The sequence below is a fragment of the Sander lucioperca genome, chromosome 11 (assembly GCF_008315115.2).
Source record: "Sander lucioperca isolate FBNREF2018 chromosome 11, SLUC_FBN_1.2, whole genome shotgun sequence".
In the NCBI taxonomy this organism is placed as follows: Eukaryota; Metazoa; Chordata; class Actinopteri; order Perciformes; family Percidae; genus Sander; species Sander lucioperca.
Window position 1 is genome coordinate 29,050,978 of NC_050183.1, and position 18,782 is coordinate 29,069,759.

At 40.5% G+C, this 18,782-nt stretch overlaps 2 protein-coding genes across 7 annotated transcripts in view; one reads left to right on the forward strand and one right to left on the reverse strand.

Moving 5' to 3' along the window:
* Positions 1 to 7,025, reverse strand: part of taf4b (TAF4B RNA polymerase II, TATA box binding protein (TBP)-associated factor) — a 39,956-nt gene extending 32,931 nt beyond the window's left edge. For 2 of the 4 annotated variants that reach the window (XM_031311867.2, XM_031311869.2), the window contains exons 1-5: positions 6,774 to 7,025; positions 5,550 to 6,053; positions 3,506 to 3,627; positions 2,372 to 2,479; positions 1,198 to 1,323 (exon numbers count right to left, since the gene is read on the reverse strand). In XM_031311867.2, the coding sequence (XP_031167727.1) occupies positions 1,198 to 1,323; positions 2,372 to 2,479; positions 3,506 to 3,627; positions 5,550 to 6,045 (852 nt within the window). In that variant the 5' untranslated portion in view covers positions 6,046 to 6,053; positions 6,774 to 7,025. Of the gene's footprint in view, positions 1 to 1,197; positions 1,324 to 2,371; positions 2,480 to 3,505; positions 3,628 to 5,549; positions 6,057 to 6,508; positions 6,512 to 6,773 lie in introns of all 4 variants that reach the window. The other 2 variants (XM_031311868.2, XM_031311866.2) reach the window with 2 other exon arrangements.
* Positions 7,026 to 9,941: 2,916 nt separating this feature from the next.
* The window catches only part of LOC116058835, a 9,007-nt gene continuing 166 nt past the window's right edge, over positions 9,942 to 18,782 (forward strand). Inside the window, exons 1-10 of one of the 3 annotated variants that reach the window (XM_031311755.2) lie at positions 9,942 to 10,256; positions 10,696 to 10,896; positions 12,075 to 12,208; positions 13,537 to 13,806; positions 14,386 to 15,076; positions 16,109 to 16,375; positions 16,476 to 16,686; positions 16,794 to 16,856; positions 17,928 to 18,226; positions 18,268 to 18,782. The exon at positions 18,268 to 18,782 is cut by the window's right edge and continues 166 nt beyond it. In XM_031311755.2, the coding sequence (XP_031167615.1) occupies positions 10,095 to 10,256; positions 10,696 to 10,896; positions 12,075 to 12,208; positions 13,537 to 13,806; positions 14,386 to 15,076; positions 16,109 to 16,375; positions 16,476 to 16,686; positions 16,794 to 16,856; positions 17,928 to 18,223 (2,295 nt within the window). In that variant the 5' untranslated portion in view covers positions 9,942 to 10,094 and the 3' untranslated portion in view covers positions 18,224 to 18,226; positions 18,268 to 18,782. Of the gene's footprint in view, positions 10,257 to 10,695; positions 10,897 to 12,074; positions 12,209 to 13,149; positions 13,249 to 13,536; positions 13,807 to 14,385; positions 15,077 to 16,108; positions 16,376 to 16,475; positions 16,687 to 16,793; positions 16,857 to 17,927 lie in introns of those variants that run through there. The other 2 variants (XM_031311754.2, XM_031311757.2) reach the window with 2 other exon arrangements.

Sequence of the window (18,782 nt, forward strand, 5' to 3'; positions counted from 1 at the left end):
TAATAACAAATAAAACAAGTTTTCTTACAACAAGGTTTATTTCAATATTTAATCTGTCATATTGGACTGGTACAACATGAATAAATAGATAACGACCATGTCTACAGAACAGGACATGTTTTACTGGTTGGACAGTACAAAATAAATCAATAAAGAGAACAGGACAGAGAACTTTTCTTTTGCTTCTCTGATTCGTTCCGTTTTGTTGTCTCTATCTTCACTTCATTTCTTCGCTTACACTGTCACTCTGTTGAAATATGCACACACGTGGTATGCTCCATAGGTTTTGTCATGTAGTGGACCCGTGCGCTGACGTCTACTAACATGTGCAAGTGGCACGGTAACTGGCCAATGAAATGATTATCATTATAGCGTTTCAAGCGGGCTCAAAATCGAACACAACTTAGCCACACAGCCAACGGACGGGACGCAGCGCTCCACAAGATATTGCATACTTACCACTTTCGATATAATACTGCGCAACATGACATCGCGATAACAATATTGAGTCGATATATCATGCACCCCTACATGGAAGATGGTCAGCATGAAAAACAAGTGCACCTCCACCCAGGAACACTATGGGACTTTCCTGTTTGAACACAACAGCAAGACATCCACAGCAATTAGGCATGCTGGGTATGTTCAGGGAGTTGGACTCAGTTTATTATTTGGACTACAAAGAGTGCCAAACCAGAGACGTGGTAATCCTCCTTGCAACTTTGCTTTACTGTGAAGAGAGTTTTTTTTATTAATTATTATTTTAGCTAACGTAACACTAACTCTTATATAAAAAATGTTTTTTCTGTAATGACAGCACAAAAATAGCAATGCTACGTGTGGAGGAGGCGCTATTATGGAATCCACGCAACTTCTAGGCAAGACCCGCCCTTCAACAGCATTCACACGCTATTACTGGTCAGGGGTCCATGCTTAAGAAGGTAACGTAACCCTATTTGTTCAGGTCCTATCCCCTGACCAATCGTCTATCCTAACCTTAACCACTCAAGGTCAAGGCCTAACCCCAACAAATCGGGCTGCTTCGTAGGGCGGGACTTGCCTAGAAGTTACGTGGGATACATAATAACGCGTGGAGGAGATATAGGGTCCCTGTTATTGTACTGGCCAGGTGCTGCAGTTTGCGCAGACAAGTGAAATCCAAAGTGAGAATGCAGGTCTGGGACTGGTCAGACTCACCTGACTAATTGCGGTTGGGGGTTCCTTTTTGGTTTCCGCGACGACCGCCTGAATGCGATGCTGGCTCCCTTGTTCAGACACAGCACTGACGGGCGGGACTACAGCTGGTTTGTGAACACCAATCACCTGAACAACACAATATAATCTGTCACTCAAAGAACACAGCAGCAGATTAAACTGACAAACGATAAGGCCATATTCTTAATTTTTTCAGCAGGCTGATTGTTGATTTTGCAGAAGCGCTGTCAGAATAAATACAGAAATGCTGAGGAGCCAGAGTGTGCGGCACTTTTTTCTTACTTTTATTGCAGGCTTTCCGTCATTATTATCATAATTCATGATGGGTGGAATCCATTTGCTTTCTAAACTAGCAATGCTCACTTGTGCCGCGAGGCTTAGGGATAAAGTCGCTGGTCACAATGTCTCTGGTTTGAGTCCGGCGGGGGACTTTGTCTTTCCCTTGTCCTCTTCTAGCCTTCTAGTACTGCCTAATAAAGGCATTAACAATCAATCATTTTCCGAGTGACTTAAACCTAAGCAACTACCAGTCTTTATTTTTCTGTCATCCTGAATCATTTATTATTATTAATGATGGGTGAAGTATAAGTTAAGAAAGAAGGAGCAGTTCCTTTTAAATTGATGTCTGTTACAAGCAAAACGGATGATAGCAATATCATGGAAAAATGTACACGGACCAAGTATTGGTAAATGGTTAAAGGAAGTGTGTGTATTCTTAGAAAAAATGACCTATTCTCTAAAAGGAAAACAAAGAGCGTGGGGGCCTCTTATTAACTTATTAACTATCTCGAACATACAAATTTGGAAAGCGTGCTGGATTGGGGGAGTGCAAATGAGGATGACTGATGGGCTTCTATATTGGGAGTAGGATGCAGGCCCTGCACACCTTCGCCTTTGACTTTAGACTATGGAGGACTGAGGTAGGACACTGGTGATCACTACTGGTGATTACTTTTTTAATATTTTATACTGTGTATGCATCTGTATATATGTATGTGAATGTTTGGTTAAAAATGAATTAAAAAAAAAAAGTGTTAAAAAAATGATGGGTGGAGTATTATTATTGACGGTTGAAGTATTATTTATGACATTTGTGGTCGATTTGCAGTAAAACTTCCCATGAGCGAACACTACATGACTGTTTGAGCTTTTGTACCTTTACCACAGCGGTCTTCTGGACTGGTGCGGGCTGGAAACTGGGAGGGGCTGCCATCCTGATCACTGTCACCTTCTCGTTACTTTTATTTCCAGATGCTGCCGATCCCTGGATTCCAGAAATGACCGTGAGTCGAGACCACAGGGGTGAGGATGTCTCTACAGTAGGGCTGGGTACCACATTGGTTGACGGCGCAGTGGATACGACACATGCCTTTGGTGTGGGAGATCTGGGTCCAATTCCCACTGCGATACATCAACCAATGTGTCCCTGAGCAAGACACTTAACCCCTAGTTGCTCCAGAGGCGTGCGAAGTCGCTTTGGATAAACAGTGTCAGCTAACTGACATGTAATGTAATGCAATACTTTTTAGGCACCGACCGAGTTGCCTCTAAAGTATTGCGTATCGAAAAATGCCTCGCTGTTCAATACCCAATTTCAATACCTGAGGAGTAAATCTCATCAGCGTCAGTGAGCCAATCAGCATGCAGCATGATTCCACAGAGACGACTCACATAGTAGTAGCTGAAAATACATAAAAAAGATCTGTGCCGTAATATGTAATGTTATTTTTTGTTATATAAATCGGCAGAGTTTTCCCTGCCACTGTAAGGTTTAGGTGCAGCACCCGAGCCGTTTTGGGCAGCACCAAAGCCAAATGAACGTAACTAAAAGACTTTTCTCAGATATGATTGTAGTTGGACTTCTTTAGTTAAGTGTTGTCTTAAGCACAGTACAACTACAAAGACAACGAAATGCAGCAGACACATAGGGTGATGATAACGGTTCAAATGATGTGAACAAGAGACACAAAACTACCATAAAGAGACACAAACCGATTACAAGGAGATGCAAAATCCCACAAAGAGAAACAAAATGTGTGGGGGAAAAACTTCACATTTTCTTAAAAGGAGGACGTCTAAACCCTTCGCCAAATACGTGGACCGGAGTCTTCCACAAAGTGAGGGAAAACACGGAAATTGGTATCGAAAAAAGGTACTGTTTAGGAACGAGTATCAAAGTCACGGCATTGGTATCGGTACCAGTATCAAATATGCTTGAACAATAGCCAGCCCTACTCTACATTCATCCACTTCAGTATCTAATAAACTCAAAGCAGGAGCACACACATACCTGCGGGACCAGTATTCTAGGTCCTTGACCACCGACGCCTCTCTGTCCCTGCTGAGCCTGCGCCAAAGCCTGCTGGGATACAAGCATCAGCTGGCCACTGTCACTGCGGATCAACATCATACCTGCCACAATCAGAGTCCAAAATCACTTGATGTCATTTAACAGCTGCAACTAATGATTATTTCCATTGTTGATTGGCTTGTGTTGCGTGGATTATTTCCTGGATGAACTGATGAGTTGTTTGATCTCTAAAATGTCAGAAAATGGTGAAAAATGTGGATCAGTGTTTCCCAAAGTCCAAGATGACGTCCTCAAATGTCGTGTTTTGTCCACAACTCAAAGATATTCAGTTTACTGTCGCAGAGGAGCAAAGAAACTAGAAAATATTCACATTTAACATGCTGCAACCAGGGAAGTTTTGTTTTAATTACTCAAACCGATTAATCGATTATAAAAAATAGTTGCCGATTAGTTTAATAGTTGACAAGTAACCGATTCATCTTCGCATCTCATCTCTATTGTAATTAACTGATGATTTGTCCTGAAAAGACAGTGCTGGGTAAAGTAGAGTTGCAACGATGAATCAATTAGTTGTCAACTATTAAATTAATCGGCACCTATTTTGATAATCGATTTATCGTTTGAGTCATTTTTTTATAAAAAAAAAAAAAGATTTCTCTGATTCCAGCTTAAATGTGAATATCTTCTAGTTTCTTCTCTCCTTTGTGACAGTAAACTGAATATCTTTGAGTTTTGGACAAAACAAGACATTTGAGGACGTCCTCTTAGGCTTTGGGAAACACTGATCCACATTTTTCACCATGTTTTGACATTTTTATAGATCAAACACCTAATCGATTAATCGAGAAAATAATCAACAGATTAATCAACAATGAAAATAATCGTTAGTTGCAGCCCTAGTGTAAAGCATACCTAGTATGTGTCAGATATCACAATATTTTCTAACACGACGATATTGTAGGATTAACTTTTGGTGCTTTCACAAAATAGATTTTAGATACATTTTCATCAATATTTTGGATATAATGACTAAGTGGGTAAAGGCAAATAATAGAACAGCTAGAACAGTCTGGTAAGTTTAGAAAATGACATCACTTCACTGTACATGATACAAGCCTGTGATCGCGCACCTCCCACTTTGTAGTTGAAAAAGGAGCCTCATATAAGAATGACATTTCCTCCTATGGAGTCCGTTCATTCGCATTCGGTGAGCGACTATTTTTGACTGAAAAAATGGCAGATAGTGTAAACAACAACTGCTAAAGAGAGTTGTCAAAACCTTTCTTTTTAGTAAACTCTGTACACAAACAATGTTGTCAATGCTTTCGTTAAAGGTGTAGAGCCCCTGGTGATACTTGGAGCAAAGTTTCATGTTGTGTCGAGCCTTCTTAGTGTTTTAAAAAATAGCTATTTTGAGGCTAGCATAGAAGTGCCCCTAGGACTCCCATTCAAAAGGCCATTTGACCAAAAAAACGAAAATACGGTAAATCTTAAAAGTGGCGATTCCGTCCTAAATATGCTTTTAAAATGAAAGTTTGACTCGGGTACATTCACAAAAAGACCCTAGGTTGCATTTTGGCGAGAGTTACGTTTAACCAAGGAGGACACGGAGGATTAAGAAAACATGATGGACTCTTCAGAAGAGGTCATTATCTTCACTCGAGTTTCTGCACGGGAAAGTCATCGGACGCCACTATCTTCTGAACATAGCCATACTGAAAAATACAGAGAGTTGTATGGAGCTGATAGTCTTAATTAGCTTCGTAGCAACTCATTTGGCAATGGCTTGAATGTAACGAACGTTCATTAATACCAAAAATGTATGCACTAAAGCTTTAAAAAATGTCCTGTCCCCCAGTATGATTTTTTTTTTGTAGGCCAAAACTGCCAAACTTAAATGCTATAACAACTTAAATTTATATAAAGCCTCAAATGTCATTTCATTACTCATGAATAGGATTTATTCTTAATATGTGTAAAATGTTGAAAAAAAAACCACATCCAGTAACGTGTTGCAGCTCACCTGCTGGTATCTGGATATTGGCTGGGAGCTGTGGGGAAGCAGCGTGGGGCAGCCGAGGGGCCACAGTGACTGTCTGTGCACCTGCTGCCCTGGGTACAGTTATCACCACTGTCCGTCCTGGGGTGGGGGTCTGGTTCATGTGGGCCACCTGGCTCAAAGCTGCTTTTGTTACCTGTGGTTGGCTGGTAGCAGTCGCTCGTCCTGGGGTGACCACCTTTGATACCACCATGACAGAAGGAGATGAAGTCTGACGCACTGCAACTGTACAGGAGGGAGGTTGGGGGCCATGGCCAGTGGGGAGGACTTTAGGTGGGGTGGCAGACACACAGTCACCCTTTGAGCCTCCTGCAGCAGTGGCTGGGGATTGCACAGCAGCGATGGGTCCACATTTGGCTTGGACCTGTAATATCTGGACTTTATTAGAGGTGTCTCCAGCCACTGCTGCCCCGCTGGACTCCAGCTTTGGGGCTTCAATAACCACTTTATTTGTGGCCATAATTATTTCTGAATGGAAAAATAATGGGATTTTATACATAATCCAAAAATTATGAAATACAAAAGCAAGAGTTTGATATTTTTTTTTTCAAAGTGCTAAAACGTTATTGTATGTTAGATTAAGCCAAGTTGTACCCCATTGAAAAAATATTGCATTTAAAACTTCACAACAGTAAACACAAGGAAACATGCTGGTGTCGACAGTAAGTTCAGCAGGCCCGCTATCGTGAGTAAACATTATTTAGGATTTTAACCACTTCAACTGTAATTGTGTATTTTAAACTTTCAAATTCCCAAACGTTACGTAAAATAAACGCTGCCCAAGTTAACTAACGAAAATATTTAGTATTTGTAAAATTTCACTTCTGTGTGTTTTCTGTTTGGTAGCTAACTTTACATAATGTTACAACATTAGCGTTAAGTGTTTTAGCTTTAGACTAGCTAGCTAGCTAGGACATTGACATTTGCTAGTTCCTAAAATATGAACATTAACGTAAAGGTTAAGTGTTTTAGCTGCTTTAGACAACTGACATAAGCTAGCTAGTTTATAAACATTAACGTAACGTTAGCTAACGTTATTGTGAGTCGTTTCGCTCCGAGAATTTTGACTGGAGTCAGGCGTTATTTAATCCAAAGAAACAAACTTTTCGGTTTAAATAATTGTTAGGGCTACGTTCGCTGAAATCCACCGAGTACACTTCAGGAGAAAAAGCAAAGTCACGAGCTCACCTGTTGTCGGTGATTTTGTGGCAGCGTGGTGCCTGAACCCAGTGCTGCATTTGTGGCACACAGGAAAGAAGGACACACCATGATTAGCTACAGCTAAGGAAAAAAAAATACTGAATGGTTTTATTACAATATCTGTAAGTTGAAGATGTGTGGCAGAATGAAATGTGTACTACAAAAAAGACTCAATGGAACACAATTAGTAGTAAACTTTGACTGTAAAAGGAAATCTAGAAGTACTTTCCCGCCAGCAGATGACGCAATTGCACCGTTTTACGTCACTCAGCATTTCAGGAGCTCTTTGAAAAGGTTGGGAAGTACCATACACATTAGGAATTATTTCTACAGCAAAAGGAAAATCACTCCACGGGAAACATTTGTTGGAACTCTAATTTTTCTAATATTCATTGGGAAACACCATGGCTTCTACCCATCGACTGATAATATTAATATATACTATTTACAGTCTATGCTTCTCCTGTACACATTTGTATTCCCCAATAAATTGAAAGAATTGCATTATAACATTTGCACAATATTTATCCCAATAACACATTTGTTTCAAGATTTGTGGCTGTGGACAAAAAATGTGAATTTTGACAAATTGAAGAAGAAACTATTATACATTTATTCTGGTAGTGTCGGTATCCTTTGGAGTTCTGGAAGACAATTGAAAACTGTTTCAACATTCAAAAGAATCACATAATTAAATTGTAAGCAAAAGATGTAATTCTATATATTATGATAACAAAAACAAAACAATACAGAGCTGAGCCCTGAGGGGAACGCAATTAATTGGGAGACAGTTTGGGACAACATGTTCCATTGATCCAAGAACCCAAATCATCAGCAGATCCACTTCAACATATGTCATAGGACATATTGGACTCCTCAGAAGAGATACATCTCTAAAGTCATTCCTACTCCCTGTTGTACGTTCTGTCAACCTGAACAAACTGGAACTTTCCTGCATATGGTCTGGGAGTGTGAACAGGTGCATGAGTTCTGGAATAAAACAACATCAATAATATCTGATATGATAGGATGATGAATTCCTACTGACCCTGATTGTTTTGTTGCTAAATGATGACTCTAAATTACACCTGCTTGGGAGACAGAGGAAAATTTGGCTAGCCGGCTCAACTGCAACCAAGAAAATGATAGCTCAGCGCTAGCTTCACCCCCCCCCACTCGCTTTGTATAAAACAGTGGTTGGCGTATTTTATGGACATAGCTATGCTTGAGCTCTTTACAGCAAGGATTAACAAAGCTAAATCATCAACTATCGACCTATGGAAATGCGCAGCAGCACAAATATCAGACCTAATGACCTCAGCGCCACAAGAAATAGAGGAGAGTGATTAGCAAGGTGTGATTTTTGTTTGTTTATTTGTTTTATTTTCCTGAAGACCGCAGAGGGTGGGGGGTGGGTGAGTTTTTTTTTGTTCTTGTTCAGTTTGTGTTTCTCTGTTCTGTATGTTTGCATAAAAAAATAAAAAAATAAAAAGTTGATCTAAAAAAAAAACAAATGCCTAATATTTAGAAAAAAAAATTTGTGAGACAAGCCAATAGTCAAGTCTCGACTGTTTGGAAAGTTCTGGAGCTCCACGTGTGTTTTTGGCTTCACTTATGTCCAGCTGCAGGAAGTGAAGCCTTTACAGGGCACATTCAATCTATAAACAGTGTGCACCATAGACTTATATACAAAGAGGTGTGCACCTGCACCCATGTATTTTAAAGCGTAACTCTTGCCAAAATGTAACCTAGGGTCTTTTTGTGAATGTACCCAAGTCAAACTTTCGTTTAAAAGCATATTTAGGACGGAAGTGCCACTTTTAAGATGTACCATATTTTTGTTTTTTGGTCAAATGGCCTTTTGAATGGGAGTAATAGGGGCACTTTTATGCTAGCCTCAAAATAGCTATTTTTAAAACACTAAGAAGGCTCGACACAACATGAAACTTTGCTCCAAATATCACCTGGGGCTCTACACATGAATTCCAGCATTGAGAACATTGTTTGTGTACCTAGAGTTTACTAAAAAGAAAGGTTTTAACAATTCACCGTAGCTCTTGTTGTTTCCAGCTGCTACCACCTCGGTAGTCAAAACGAGTCGATATCAAAACAAGTAGCCACAGATTTAGTATATTCCTTGTGCACCGGTGTAGTTAAGGTGTAGCGCCCATGGTGATACTTCATGCAAAGTTTCATGTTGTGTCGAGCCTTCTTAGTGTTTTAAAAATAGCTATTTTGAGGCTAGCATAAAAGTGCCCCTAGCACTCCCATTCAAAAGGCCATTTGACCGAAAAACGAAAATACGGTAGGCTACATCTTAAAAGTGGCGCTTCCGTCCTAAATATGCTTTTAAACTAAAGTTTGATTCGGGTACATTCACAAAAAGACCCTAGGTTGAATTTTGGCGAGAGTTATGCTTTAAGAACGTTTTTTTTATACTGTATTACTACAGTATTATTACAATACAAAAAAGTACCAGTATCAGGGAGTATTTGTACAATGTGCACATAAATATACAGTTAGGCCTACAGTTACAGCTTATAACATTAAATAACTTAAATCCTCTGGCAATGTTGTCCAGTATTTAAAGCTTTTTTGGGGGTTTTAAATAGCCTACTTTACATATGAGTAGAATGTCTGAAGTTCACTATAAAACAAGTTTTTGTTGGGAAGAAACTGAAGAAATCTGGCCTTGTTAATATATTTGCCCAAACACACAGTTTTTTTTTCACATTATTAACTTCCTTGTTGTTAGACTCTACATTCAAAAATAAGACCTTACATTCTGTAATGGGATGGGACCAAAATCTTAAGAGTCTCCAAAAAATTGACTGGTTATATGAATGAGTACAGGCATTAAAACATGAGAGAAGGACTCAACCTCCTCTTTGCAGAAGGAGCATACAGGGGCAACATTAGTTCTAACTTTATTAATAAATTCATTGCATGGATAGGATAATTATCTGTGTAAACATTTTATTGTATTTTAAGAACGTGTGAACCATTTGCCTTTTCTAGGATGGTGACGGCATGACCCGCCCTACTCTGCCTCTGATTGGCTAGTAGTAGTTGCCTTCTTTGGTTGGATTGGTTAGATTTAGGCATCAATACCAGGGTAAGCCAATCAGAGCCCGAGTAGGGCGTGCCTTCGCGCCGTTTTGCTACGGTTTCCGGGTTGAACGACATCTTTCCTCGAAGCGAACTTCTTGTTTACGGCAGCCTACTGTGGCGTTATCGTACTAGATTAGAACTGTTTTTGCGAGAATATTGAATGAAGTTAGTGGTGGAGTTTTACATTTTTGATTGAAAATGACTTCGTTCCTACACAGCCAGCAGCTAGGAGAGGGAGAAGGAAAAGCAGGGACAGGAGAACATCCACTTTTGGAAGTGAGGAAAATGACGCCGTGCGTACACTGCCAGCAGCCAGGACCAGGAGAGGAAGAGGGGACAGGACGATATCCACTTCTGGAAGTGAGGATTTAACGCTAAGTTCCCTTAATATGTAGCCTAAGATGAAATAGTGATACTGGATGCTAGCTAACTAGGGTCACACTACAGTACATTCAAAGGTTTGGAATATGTCGTTTTATGTAGAGTTTCTAAATGTATAATACATCAATATTAACAGCTGTTTCCAAACTTTTGAACTGTACTGTTAGTGTCTTAACCATAGCTACAATGTAACCATAAGAAGGGTCCAAAATTAGCACCATCCACTAGCCAAATGCTGGTAAAGTATGCAAGGGGCTGGTAGATTTGCTTCACTCACCAGCCAAAAAGCACTGGTTATCTATTGTGTGGCTGGTAAACTCGGAACATTCGCTAGTCATTTGGCTGGTGGACAAAAAAGTTAATTTTGGACCCTGACCATAAGGTATAGAATATTAATGACAATTCTGCTTTCTTTCAGAAAATATTGCCTGAGGGATATGTCCATCTGGTGTGCTCCTATGAGGAGCTGACGCAGGCTCAGTTTAGATCACATTTTAAACTGAGAATTACTTCAGAAGACGAGGTTTTTAAATGGCTGGAGTATTTCCAGACCTCTTCTGGGCAGACTTGGAGGAAGTCTAAAACGTATCCAAACTGTGGACGTTACAATGCCTACAGGGTAAGTTTCCCAAAACACAACCAATGTGATTAATTTGTTAGAGTCGATCACGTTCACTCGATCAATCCAATCTGCTTGAAACAGTGTTGTGTCCACAAAGATGCCTAAAAGATATAGTCTACTTATTTTACTGTAGCCTAGTTAAAAGTATGAACATGACCTGATAGCCAGTGGTGGAATGTAACTAAGTACATTTACTTAAGTACAAATGTTGAGGTACTTGTAGGGCTTGGCGATATGGTGAAAATCAAATATCACGATATTTTTGACCAAATACCTCTATCGATACCACAACGATATTGTAGTGTTGACTATTGGTGCTTTCACAAAATATTTACACAATGAGATTTTTGATAAATAATCATCAGTAATGTGGATATAATGACTAAGTGGGTAAAGGCAAATAATAGATCAGTTACAACAGTCTGGTTAGTTCAGAAAATGACATCACTTTACTGTAATGCAGCCTTTAAAACCAGGAAAAGACAACATGTATGCCATATTACGATATTCCAAAATCTAAGACGATATCTAGTCTCATATCACGATATCGATATAATATCGATATATTGCCCAGCTCTAGGTACTTATACTTTACTTGTGTCTTTTCTTTTCATGCCACTTTCTACTTCTACTCCGCTGCATTTCAGAGAGAAATATTGTACTTTTTACTCCACTACATTCATCTGACAACTTTAGTTACTTTACACATTAGGACACAAAACACATGTAGTTTATAAAATGTTATGTTTTATTATAAATGAAACTAGCCAACAATATGACGGTATGTTTAGATCCTTTACACTTTCTAAAATGTGACTAACTACATTTTCCTCATGATACTTACAGACTTTAACTTAAGTAACATTTTCAATGCAGGACTTTTACTTGTAACAGAGTATTGTTTACAGTGTGGTATTAGTACTTTATTGAATACTTCTTACTCCCACTGCTGATATTGACCTAAACTAATACAATTGAGCTTATAAATTAATAAAAGGTTAACAAAAGACCTTGTAAATATAGTCCAGCATTGAAATAGGTTATGATTTGGGCTACGATAAAGCATAAATTAGCTTGTTTGATTATGGTGATCCACAATATCCCGTTAAAAAAGCTGGAGTGTGCAGCCAGTTTATGTAATGTTCATTAATCACAAGTTTATTTTTGTGTCTTAGGTGGACTTAAGGTGTGAGCACAACACCTATCCCAGACCCATTAAACCCTCGAAAAAGACAAAAAATTTGTCATGTGGTGCCATCATGTACTTGGTTCTGAAAAGGGACGCACACAGCCAGAAAAGGAAGTCAAGGTAACTAAGATAAGACTTGGCTGCGTGGCGTGAGCGTGGCGTTTCTGTTGCGTGTCAGTTGCGTGGCGTTTTCTATGTCATTGCACACCAGAAACGTGTCTGATGCGCCGCTGCTGCTGCTGCTAGCCTTGTCTGTACACCTGTATGTTTCCCATTGATAAAATGAAATACCATGTTCAACATAAATACATACTGATCTGATTACAGCAAAGACAACGTCGGCAGTATTGACAGCAAAATAGGCTACAGAATATTTCGTTCTGTATTGACAGGTGCCATATTTGAAAATCGATAATTATTTATTATTATCTTTTAAAATTACATTGATATCTGCATTTATGTCAAAACCTAGAGACTTTCAAACATCAAAATATCATTTATTAAATGTATTAGTGTCAAAATGACATAAAAACATATGTTTCATGTTCTATTTTGCCTGGAAACGTTTCCACGTGAAAAATAGGCGTCGGTCCTATTTCTAGCATGCACGCGTTTTCGAGCCGCGCCAGAGTGCGTGTCACACAGGCAGTGTGCAAGCTCTAACCTGTTAACATGGGAGCCGAAATAAAAACGGACACGCCACGCAGCTGACACGCTCACGCCACGCAGCCAGTGTGAAGCCGGCCTTACTCTCACATATCGCATCAAATTAAACCAGGTTACAACCTTTACTGTCAAACTGGGAAAACGACAAATACAATGGGATTAAGTCGTCTATATGTGTAATGTAATACAGAAGAAGTGCACAGGAGGAAGAGAAGAAGGGACATGAAGAAGGCGAAGGCAGTAAACTGGAGAGACCAGGAGGGTGAGAGCAGAAGAACGCCACAGAAGGAGATGGAGAAAAAAGTAAAGGAGAAAAGAATTGACTGTGAGAGATGAGGAGGAGGATGCAGATTCAGAGAGGACATAGGCAGAGAGAGAGAGAGAGAGAGAGAGACAGAGAGAAGGACATAGGCAGGGAGTGATCAGGAGGAGACAGATGAAGATGACAGAGAGGAAGAGGGTAGGCCTGCAATGCCCTCTTCCTCTCTGTCATGGTATGTTTTTATTCTCCCTCCATAAAAATGGCAGTACAGCAGCAAAACATCATGTCACTCAGTAAAATACCATGTGTGGTGCACATGCTCAGTGTATAAGAATGGTCATGTGATGCGTTGTCAGACGTGTCAATATGGACGGAGATTAGTTCTGCTGCTGTACTGGAGCAAACACTTTTGCGTGGACGGAGATCGTTTTTGCCGCTTAAAAAAAAGGAAAACGTAGCGGTGTGGATGGAGCCTCAGCTTCGGAAAAGTGTGTAACGATAAGTGTCGTTTCTCCTTCAGGTCTGGGGATCCTCATATTAAGGATGGCTATCTATTGAACATCTATCTCAGATATGAGCACAACCACCAGTTATCGTTTGCTGACGCTGCGCGGAAGCGAGATGCCTCCGATGAGACCATTGCCAAACTGAAGACGCTCTTTGAGTGTGGCCACTCCCCCTCCTCTGCACTGGATATCATCAAGTATGATCTGCAGGAGCAGGAAGGGGAAAGTCCCATCTACACTGCTGCAGACCACTCCATTTGTCCTGACATGTATTTCTGTTACAGGTTCGAAACATGTTCAAATACAGTAATTTCAGTATTGGAAAAAAGTTCTATATAAAATTAGATCTTTATATGCTTATACAGTTGGTTATGGATGTACATAGGGCTGGGCAATGTATCGATATTATTGATATCGTGATATGAGACTAGATATTGTCTTAGATTTTGGATATTCTAATATCGTGATATGACAGAAGTGTTGTCTTTTCCTGGTTTTAAAGGCTACATTACAGTAAAGTGATGTACTTTTCTGAACTTACCAGACTGTTCTAGCTGTTCTATTATTTGCCTTTTCCCCACTTAGACATTATGTCCACATTACTAATGATTAATTATCTAAAATCTAAGTGTGAACAAATTTTGTTAAAGCACCAATTGTCAACCCTAGAATATCGCCGCTATATCGACATTGAGGTATTTGGTCAAAAATATCGTGATATCTGATTTTCTCCCTATCGTCCAGCCCTAGATGTACATATAAAATATTACTGTTAATTATTACTACAGCTGGGGGAATTGTATGGGGTAGTGGTACAATGTCTGATACCGGTTTGTCTTTATTTCTTTCTTTCTTGCATGCAGACTTTACTACAAGCTTTTTCAGAAAGCTTATACTGCACCGTCAGAAGAGAAGATGCTGGTAGATCTCAAGGATAGACTTTACCTGTACAACATGGTGCAGGGGGAAACCAGTGCAAAAATGGAAAAAACTGAATGCGGTCAGGTGGTCATTGCTGTATGCACCCCGGTCATGAAAAGAGTGCACACAAAGTTGAGGGAGAGCGGGGAAATCATCTTTGTGGATTCATCGGGAAATTGTGAGCGCCAGAACCACCGGATATTTCTTCTTCTCGCCCACTCCACCGCTGGAGGATTGCCATTGGGGGTGCTTATAACGACATCAGAGAGTCAGTCCACCATTACGTCTGGGCTTCGACTCCTGCGAACCCTTTTGCCTGGCAGCAGTTTTTTTGGGAGGGAACAGCCTCAGGTCATCATGACGGATGACTGCAGGGCTCTGCGTCAGTCCCTCCAGGCAGTTTTCCCCGGAGCAAAGCTGCTCCTGTGCATGTTCCACCAACTGCAGGCCATGTGGAGGTGGTTGTGGAGTGGCCGCAACGGTGTGGCTAAGCAAGACCGACTACAGCTCCTAAATTCATTCAAGAGCCTTGTCTACCCCGACTCAACCGCGTTGCTGACAGAACGGTACAACAGATGTCTTGCTGACCCTGTTGCCATTAAATATCCTAAATTCCTCCACTACCTGGCCGAGGTTTGTTGTCTTTCTGATGTTCTGTTGTGTGACAGGAAGTTGTGGTTACTCAAATGTACATTACCCAATTTGCCATGCTTGATAAGAGTCAGGGCCTAAGGCGTAGAGCTGTAATTGGGTCTTAAAAGTTAGGCCCAACAAGTACATTTTGATTGACAGTTTTTTAAGAGCCTGAACCCGTTTACAGCCCGACATTATTCAAATGTGCGCACGCACACAGCTCTTTTGCCTTTTGTCAAGAATGAGTCATATACATTTTTTAATGACTAACGTAGGCTATAGGCCACTTGGAAGTTGGAACAAAGAAATAAAATAAGTCCTCCAGAGGCCAGCCTCCGTTTCACCTCCTCAGCATCCATTTTTGCGCTAATCGAAAGGCATCACCTGACCGCTCATTTACGGCACAACCCGGAGCGCAAGCAAATTCGTGTAAAATGAGAGAAATTAATATGTTCGGACGGGTTCGATCATTTTACACGGCAAAGATCTTCAGCTCTAGCGTGGCATATTGGCTTAATAGCATCCCCTAACCGTTTTTCCAAAGTTGAAGCACCCTACTTTAACTTTCATGTAGATGTATGAAATTTGGTAGGCATATGTATCCTATCCAGGCGTACAAAAAAGCCTCTTGGAACCATCCCCTTAACCCAACAGGAAGTCGGCCATATTTAATTTAATGTGGAAATTAGGAACGATTCTGACCATTTCAGGGGCTGTGCTTTAACAAGCTCCTCCTACATATTTAACCTGATTGACTTCAGAATTGGTCAGTACAATCTAAAGCTTTTCATTTTTTGTCGTAAGGTGTGGGCGTGGAAAGGCAGAAAATGTCCATGTTGCCCCACCAAACAGGAAGTGGTTGGAAACTAGACTGTACATTGTCCAATCTGCCCCAATCTTCTTGATAAGAGTCCTGGCCTGAGGACATCTACATACAATATAGCACCTGATCACTACAGTATTTTTGCAACATACTACAACCATACAGCAAAGAAGATTCTTGACTAATGTTCTGTTTGACAATGACTACAGGTGTACAGGAGACATGAAGAGTGGGCCATCTGTCTTCGCAATGAACTTCCAACGACCGGGCAAAACACCAACAGTTTAGTGGAGAGTGCTTTCAGAGTGGGGAAGGAGAAGGTCCTCCACTGGTTGAAGCCATACAATGTTACTCAGTTGGTAGATTTTGTAACAACCAGGATGGAGGCCCATTACATCCGCCGCCTCACCGACACAGCAAACAACAGAGTGGCTTTCCTTCATGTAAATGATGTGGATTGTGAAAATATTGCACAGGTATGGCTTTATAAAACTGTATTGTATTATTTTCAATTCTGAAGTCAAATTTAAAAATGGCAACTACATTGTTGTTGTTTTTTTGTTTGTGTTTTTACAGGTAGACCAGAACCACTATGTGGTTCCAAGCGCTACATCTGAGTTGCAGTATGACGTCGACGTGGCGATTGGATGCTGCACGTGTTCAGATGGACTCGCTGGCGCACTATGCAAACATCAAAGTGCCGTTTTGAACAAGTTCGGTCACCATGAGAGCGTCCCACACGTCCCCACACCTCAGATGAGAAAGCTCTACCATGAAATTGCAACTGGTGAGTTGCCATGCCTCTCGGTTACATTTCAAATCTTCAGTCACAGACCATGGATGCAGAAATCCATAGACAAATAGATTTAAAAAAATCTCTATCTCTCCCTCTAGGTAGTGAAGGCATTTTGTCAAAGGCAAGTGACTGCACCAATGTGAATGCCAGTCCTGGACCAGGTAAAATCAGTTCTAACCCTTTTCGCACTGACATTGTGGGTTTTTAGAAATAGCTCGCCTCATCGAGGCCCGTCATACTGACAGAGCTAATTATTTATGTGGGTAGTGGAGCCGTTTGCCTTTGGTTTGAAAGGGGCTATGGTGAAAATGCTTCTTGCATGTTTGACAAATTTTAATCATAGTGCAACTTTGAAAAGTAAAAAAAAATATATATTAGGGCTGTCAAAATAATGCAGATTGATCCATTCCATTTGACGCGGAGCCGTTCTAGCCACCATTGGACTGTAAAATGAAGGAGGGAGACGAGAATGTGCTGCCTGGATCATTAATTGGAACATTTACTTGTAAAAATCTTCCTGCCAACCCTGGCTACCGAAATCTGGTGCCACTGATATGTCTGCTCTTCTCTCTGATGCTCTGAAGACGATACAGACAACAAAACACCGCTGCATGTGACGCTAGTTAACACTATACTCAACAGCAGCTAACGTTAGCCTACCGCTAGCTAGTAGCTGGATTAAACACGGTTAAAATGCTGACAGCTAACGCTAAACGGTGTAAAGTGTGACTGTATTTCACTGTAGAGGATTCAACACCGGCATGTAACAATCTGCAGCTGCTGTTGTCAGAAAAACAACACAGACGGTGCGTTCAATGAACCTGGTAAACTACAGCCTCGTGGTGCATTCGAAGTTATTGTTAAATGTCCTTTTCCCATCTGGTGGTTGTTTTTGTCATTCAACAGCAATTTACTAGTGAAATAAGTTATTGTTATAGTGATTACATTATTATCAAATCATTTCATTTTGACCATATGGCCTTAGCAATAAACAAGCCGTTCTTTAATGTCGCCGACTGTTGTTTAGTGCCCTTCTTTTTTTTCTTCTTTTTTTTTAACTTTCTTAAAAAGTATCGGTTCAGGCACCTTTAATTTCGATTAATTAATCACAGAGTATGTAATTAATTAGATTACATTTTTTAATCGATTGACAGCCCATATATATATACAAACTTATGTCCCAGTAATCGCCAAAATAATTGTATTATGTTTTATTTGTGTTTTACCTGAAGGCACATCTGCAGAGGCCCTTGAAGAGATGTTGGAGCAGTTCTGCAGTAGTCTCAAAGATAAACTACACAATGACCCCCAAACCTTCACAGCACCGATTTGCACCTTTCTGGGAACTTACAAAAAAATGAACGATAGCTCCCTCACGTCAGCTCTGCACTGTTTTGGTAAGATGTCGCAGGTGAAATCAAAAAATCGCCAGTCTTCAAAAATGAATGGAACAGCTATTGGTAAAAGAAAGGCGGCATTGTTACCTGGGCGACCTCCAAAGTGCCAAAAGAAGGAGCATCTGTATTAAAAAAAAAAAAGAGAGAAAAAAACAGCGCAGGAAAAGTGCAACTCATTCCCCGTCCAACTGTGTAGAGGAGAAAACATCTGTTGGTAGTAATCACTAGAGCAACTGCAGTGACCTCATGCCTGGACTCCACTCTGAGCTATTTTTGTACGTCGAGTACAGTGGCGTAAGGTAGTTACAACGGGGCCCCTGTGCACGCTAGTTTCTTGTTATGAAACACACACACGCCATTAGGCGTTCGACTCTAAGATGTGCTAAGTCAGACTTGACAGATTGACCTAAAGCAGACCTTACACCAAAGGACTTTTCAAGCGCAGACTAATACTTCCAGTATCTGAATGAAATCCTGAGAGTCTTGCTGGAGTCGGGGCTCTCCCGTCGTCTCCATCATTTGGCGTAAGGTGGTCATAAAACTCAGTCCCAGTCAGTCTTTCTCCCGTCTGGACATTCAGACAAAATGTGTTTGATATTATCCTAAGTTTGAAGTCTTGGTAGTGAAGTTAAATCATGTGAACATTGTCAACAACCAATGGGTGCGCTCCCTCCAGCACCAAACGGGAAG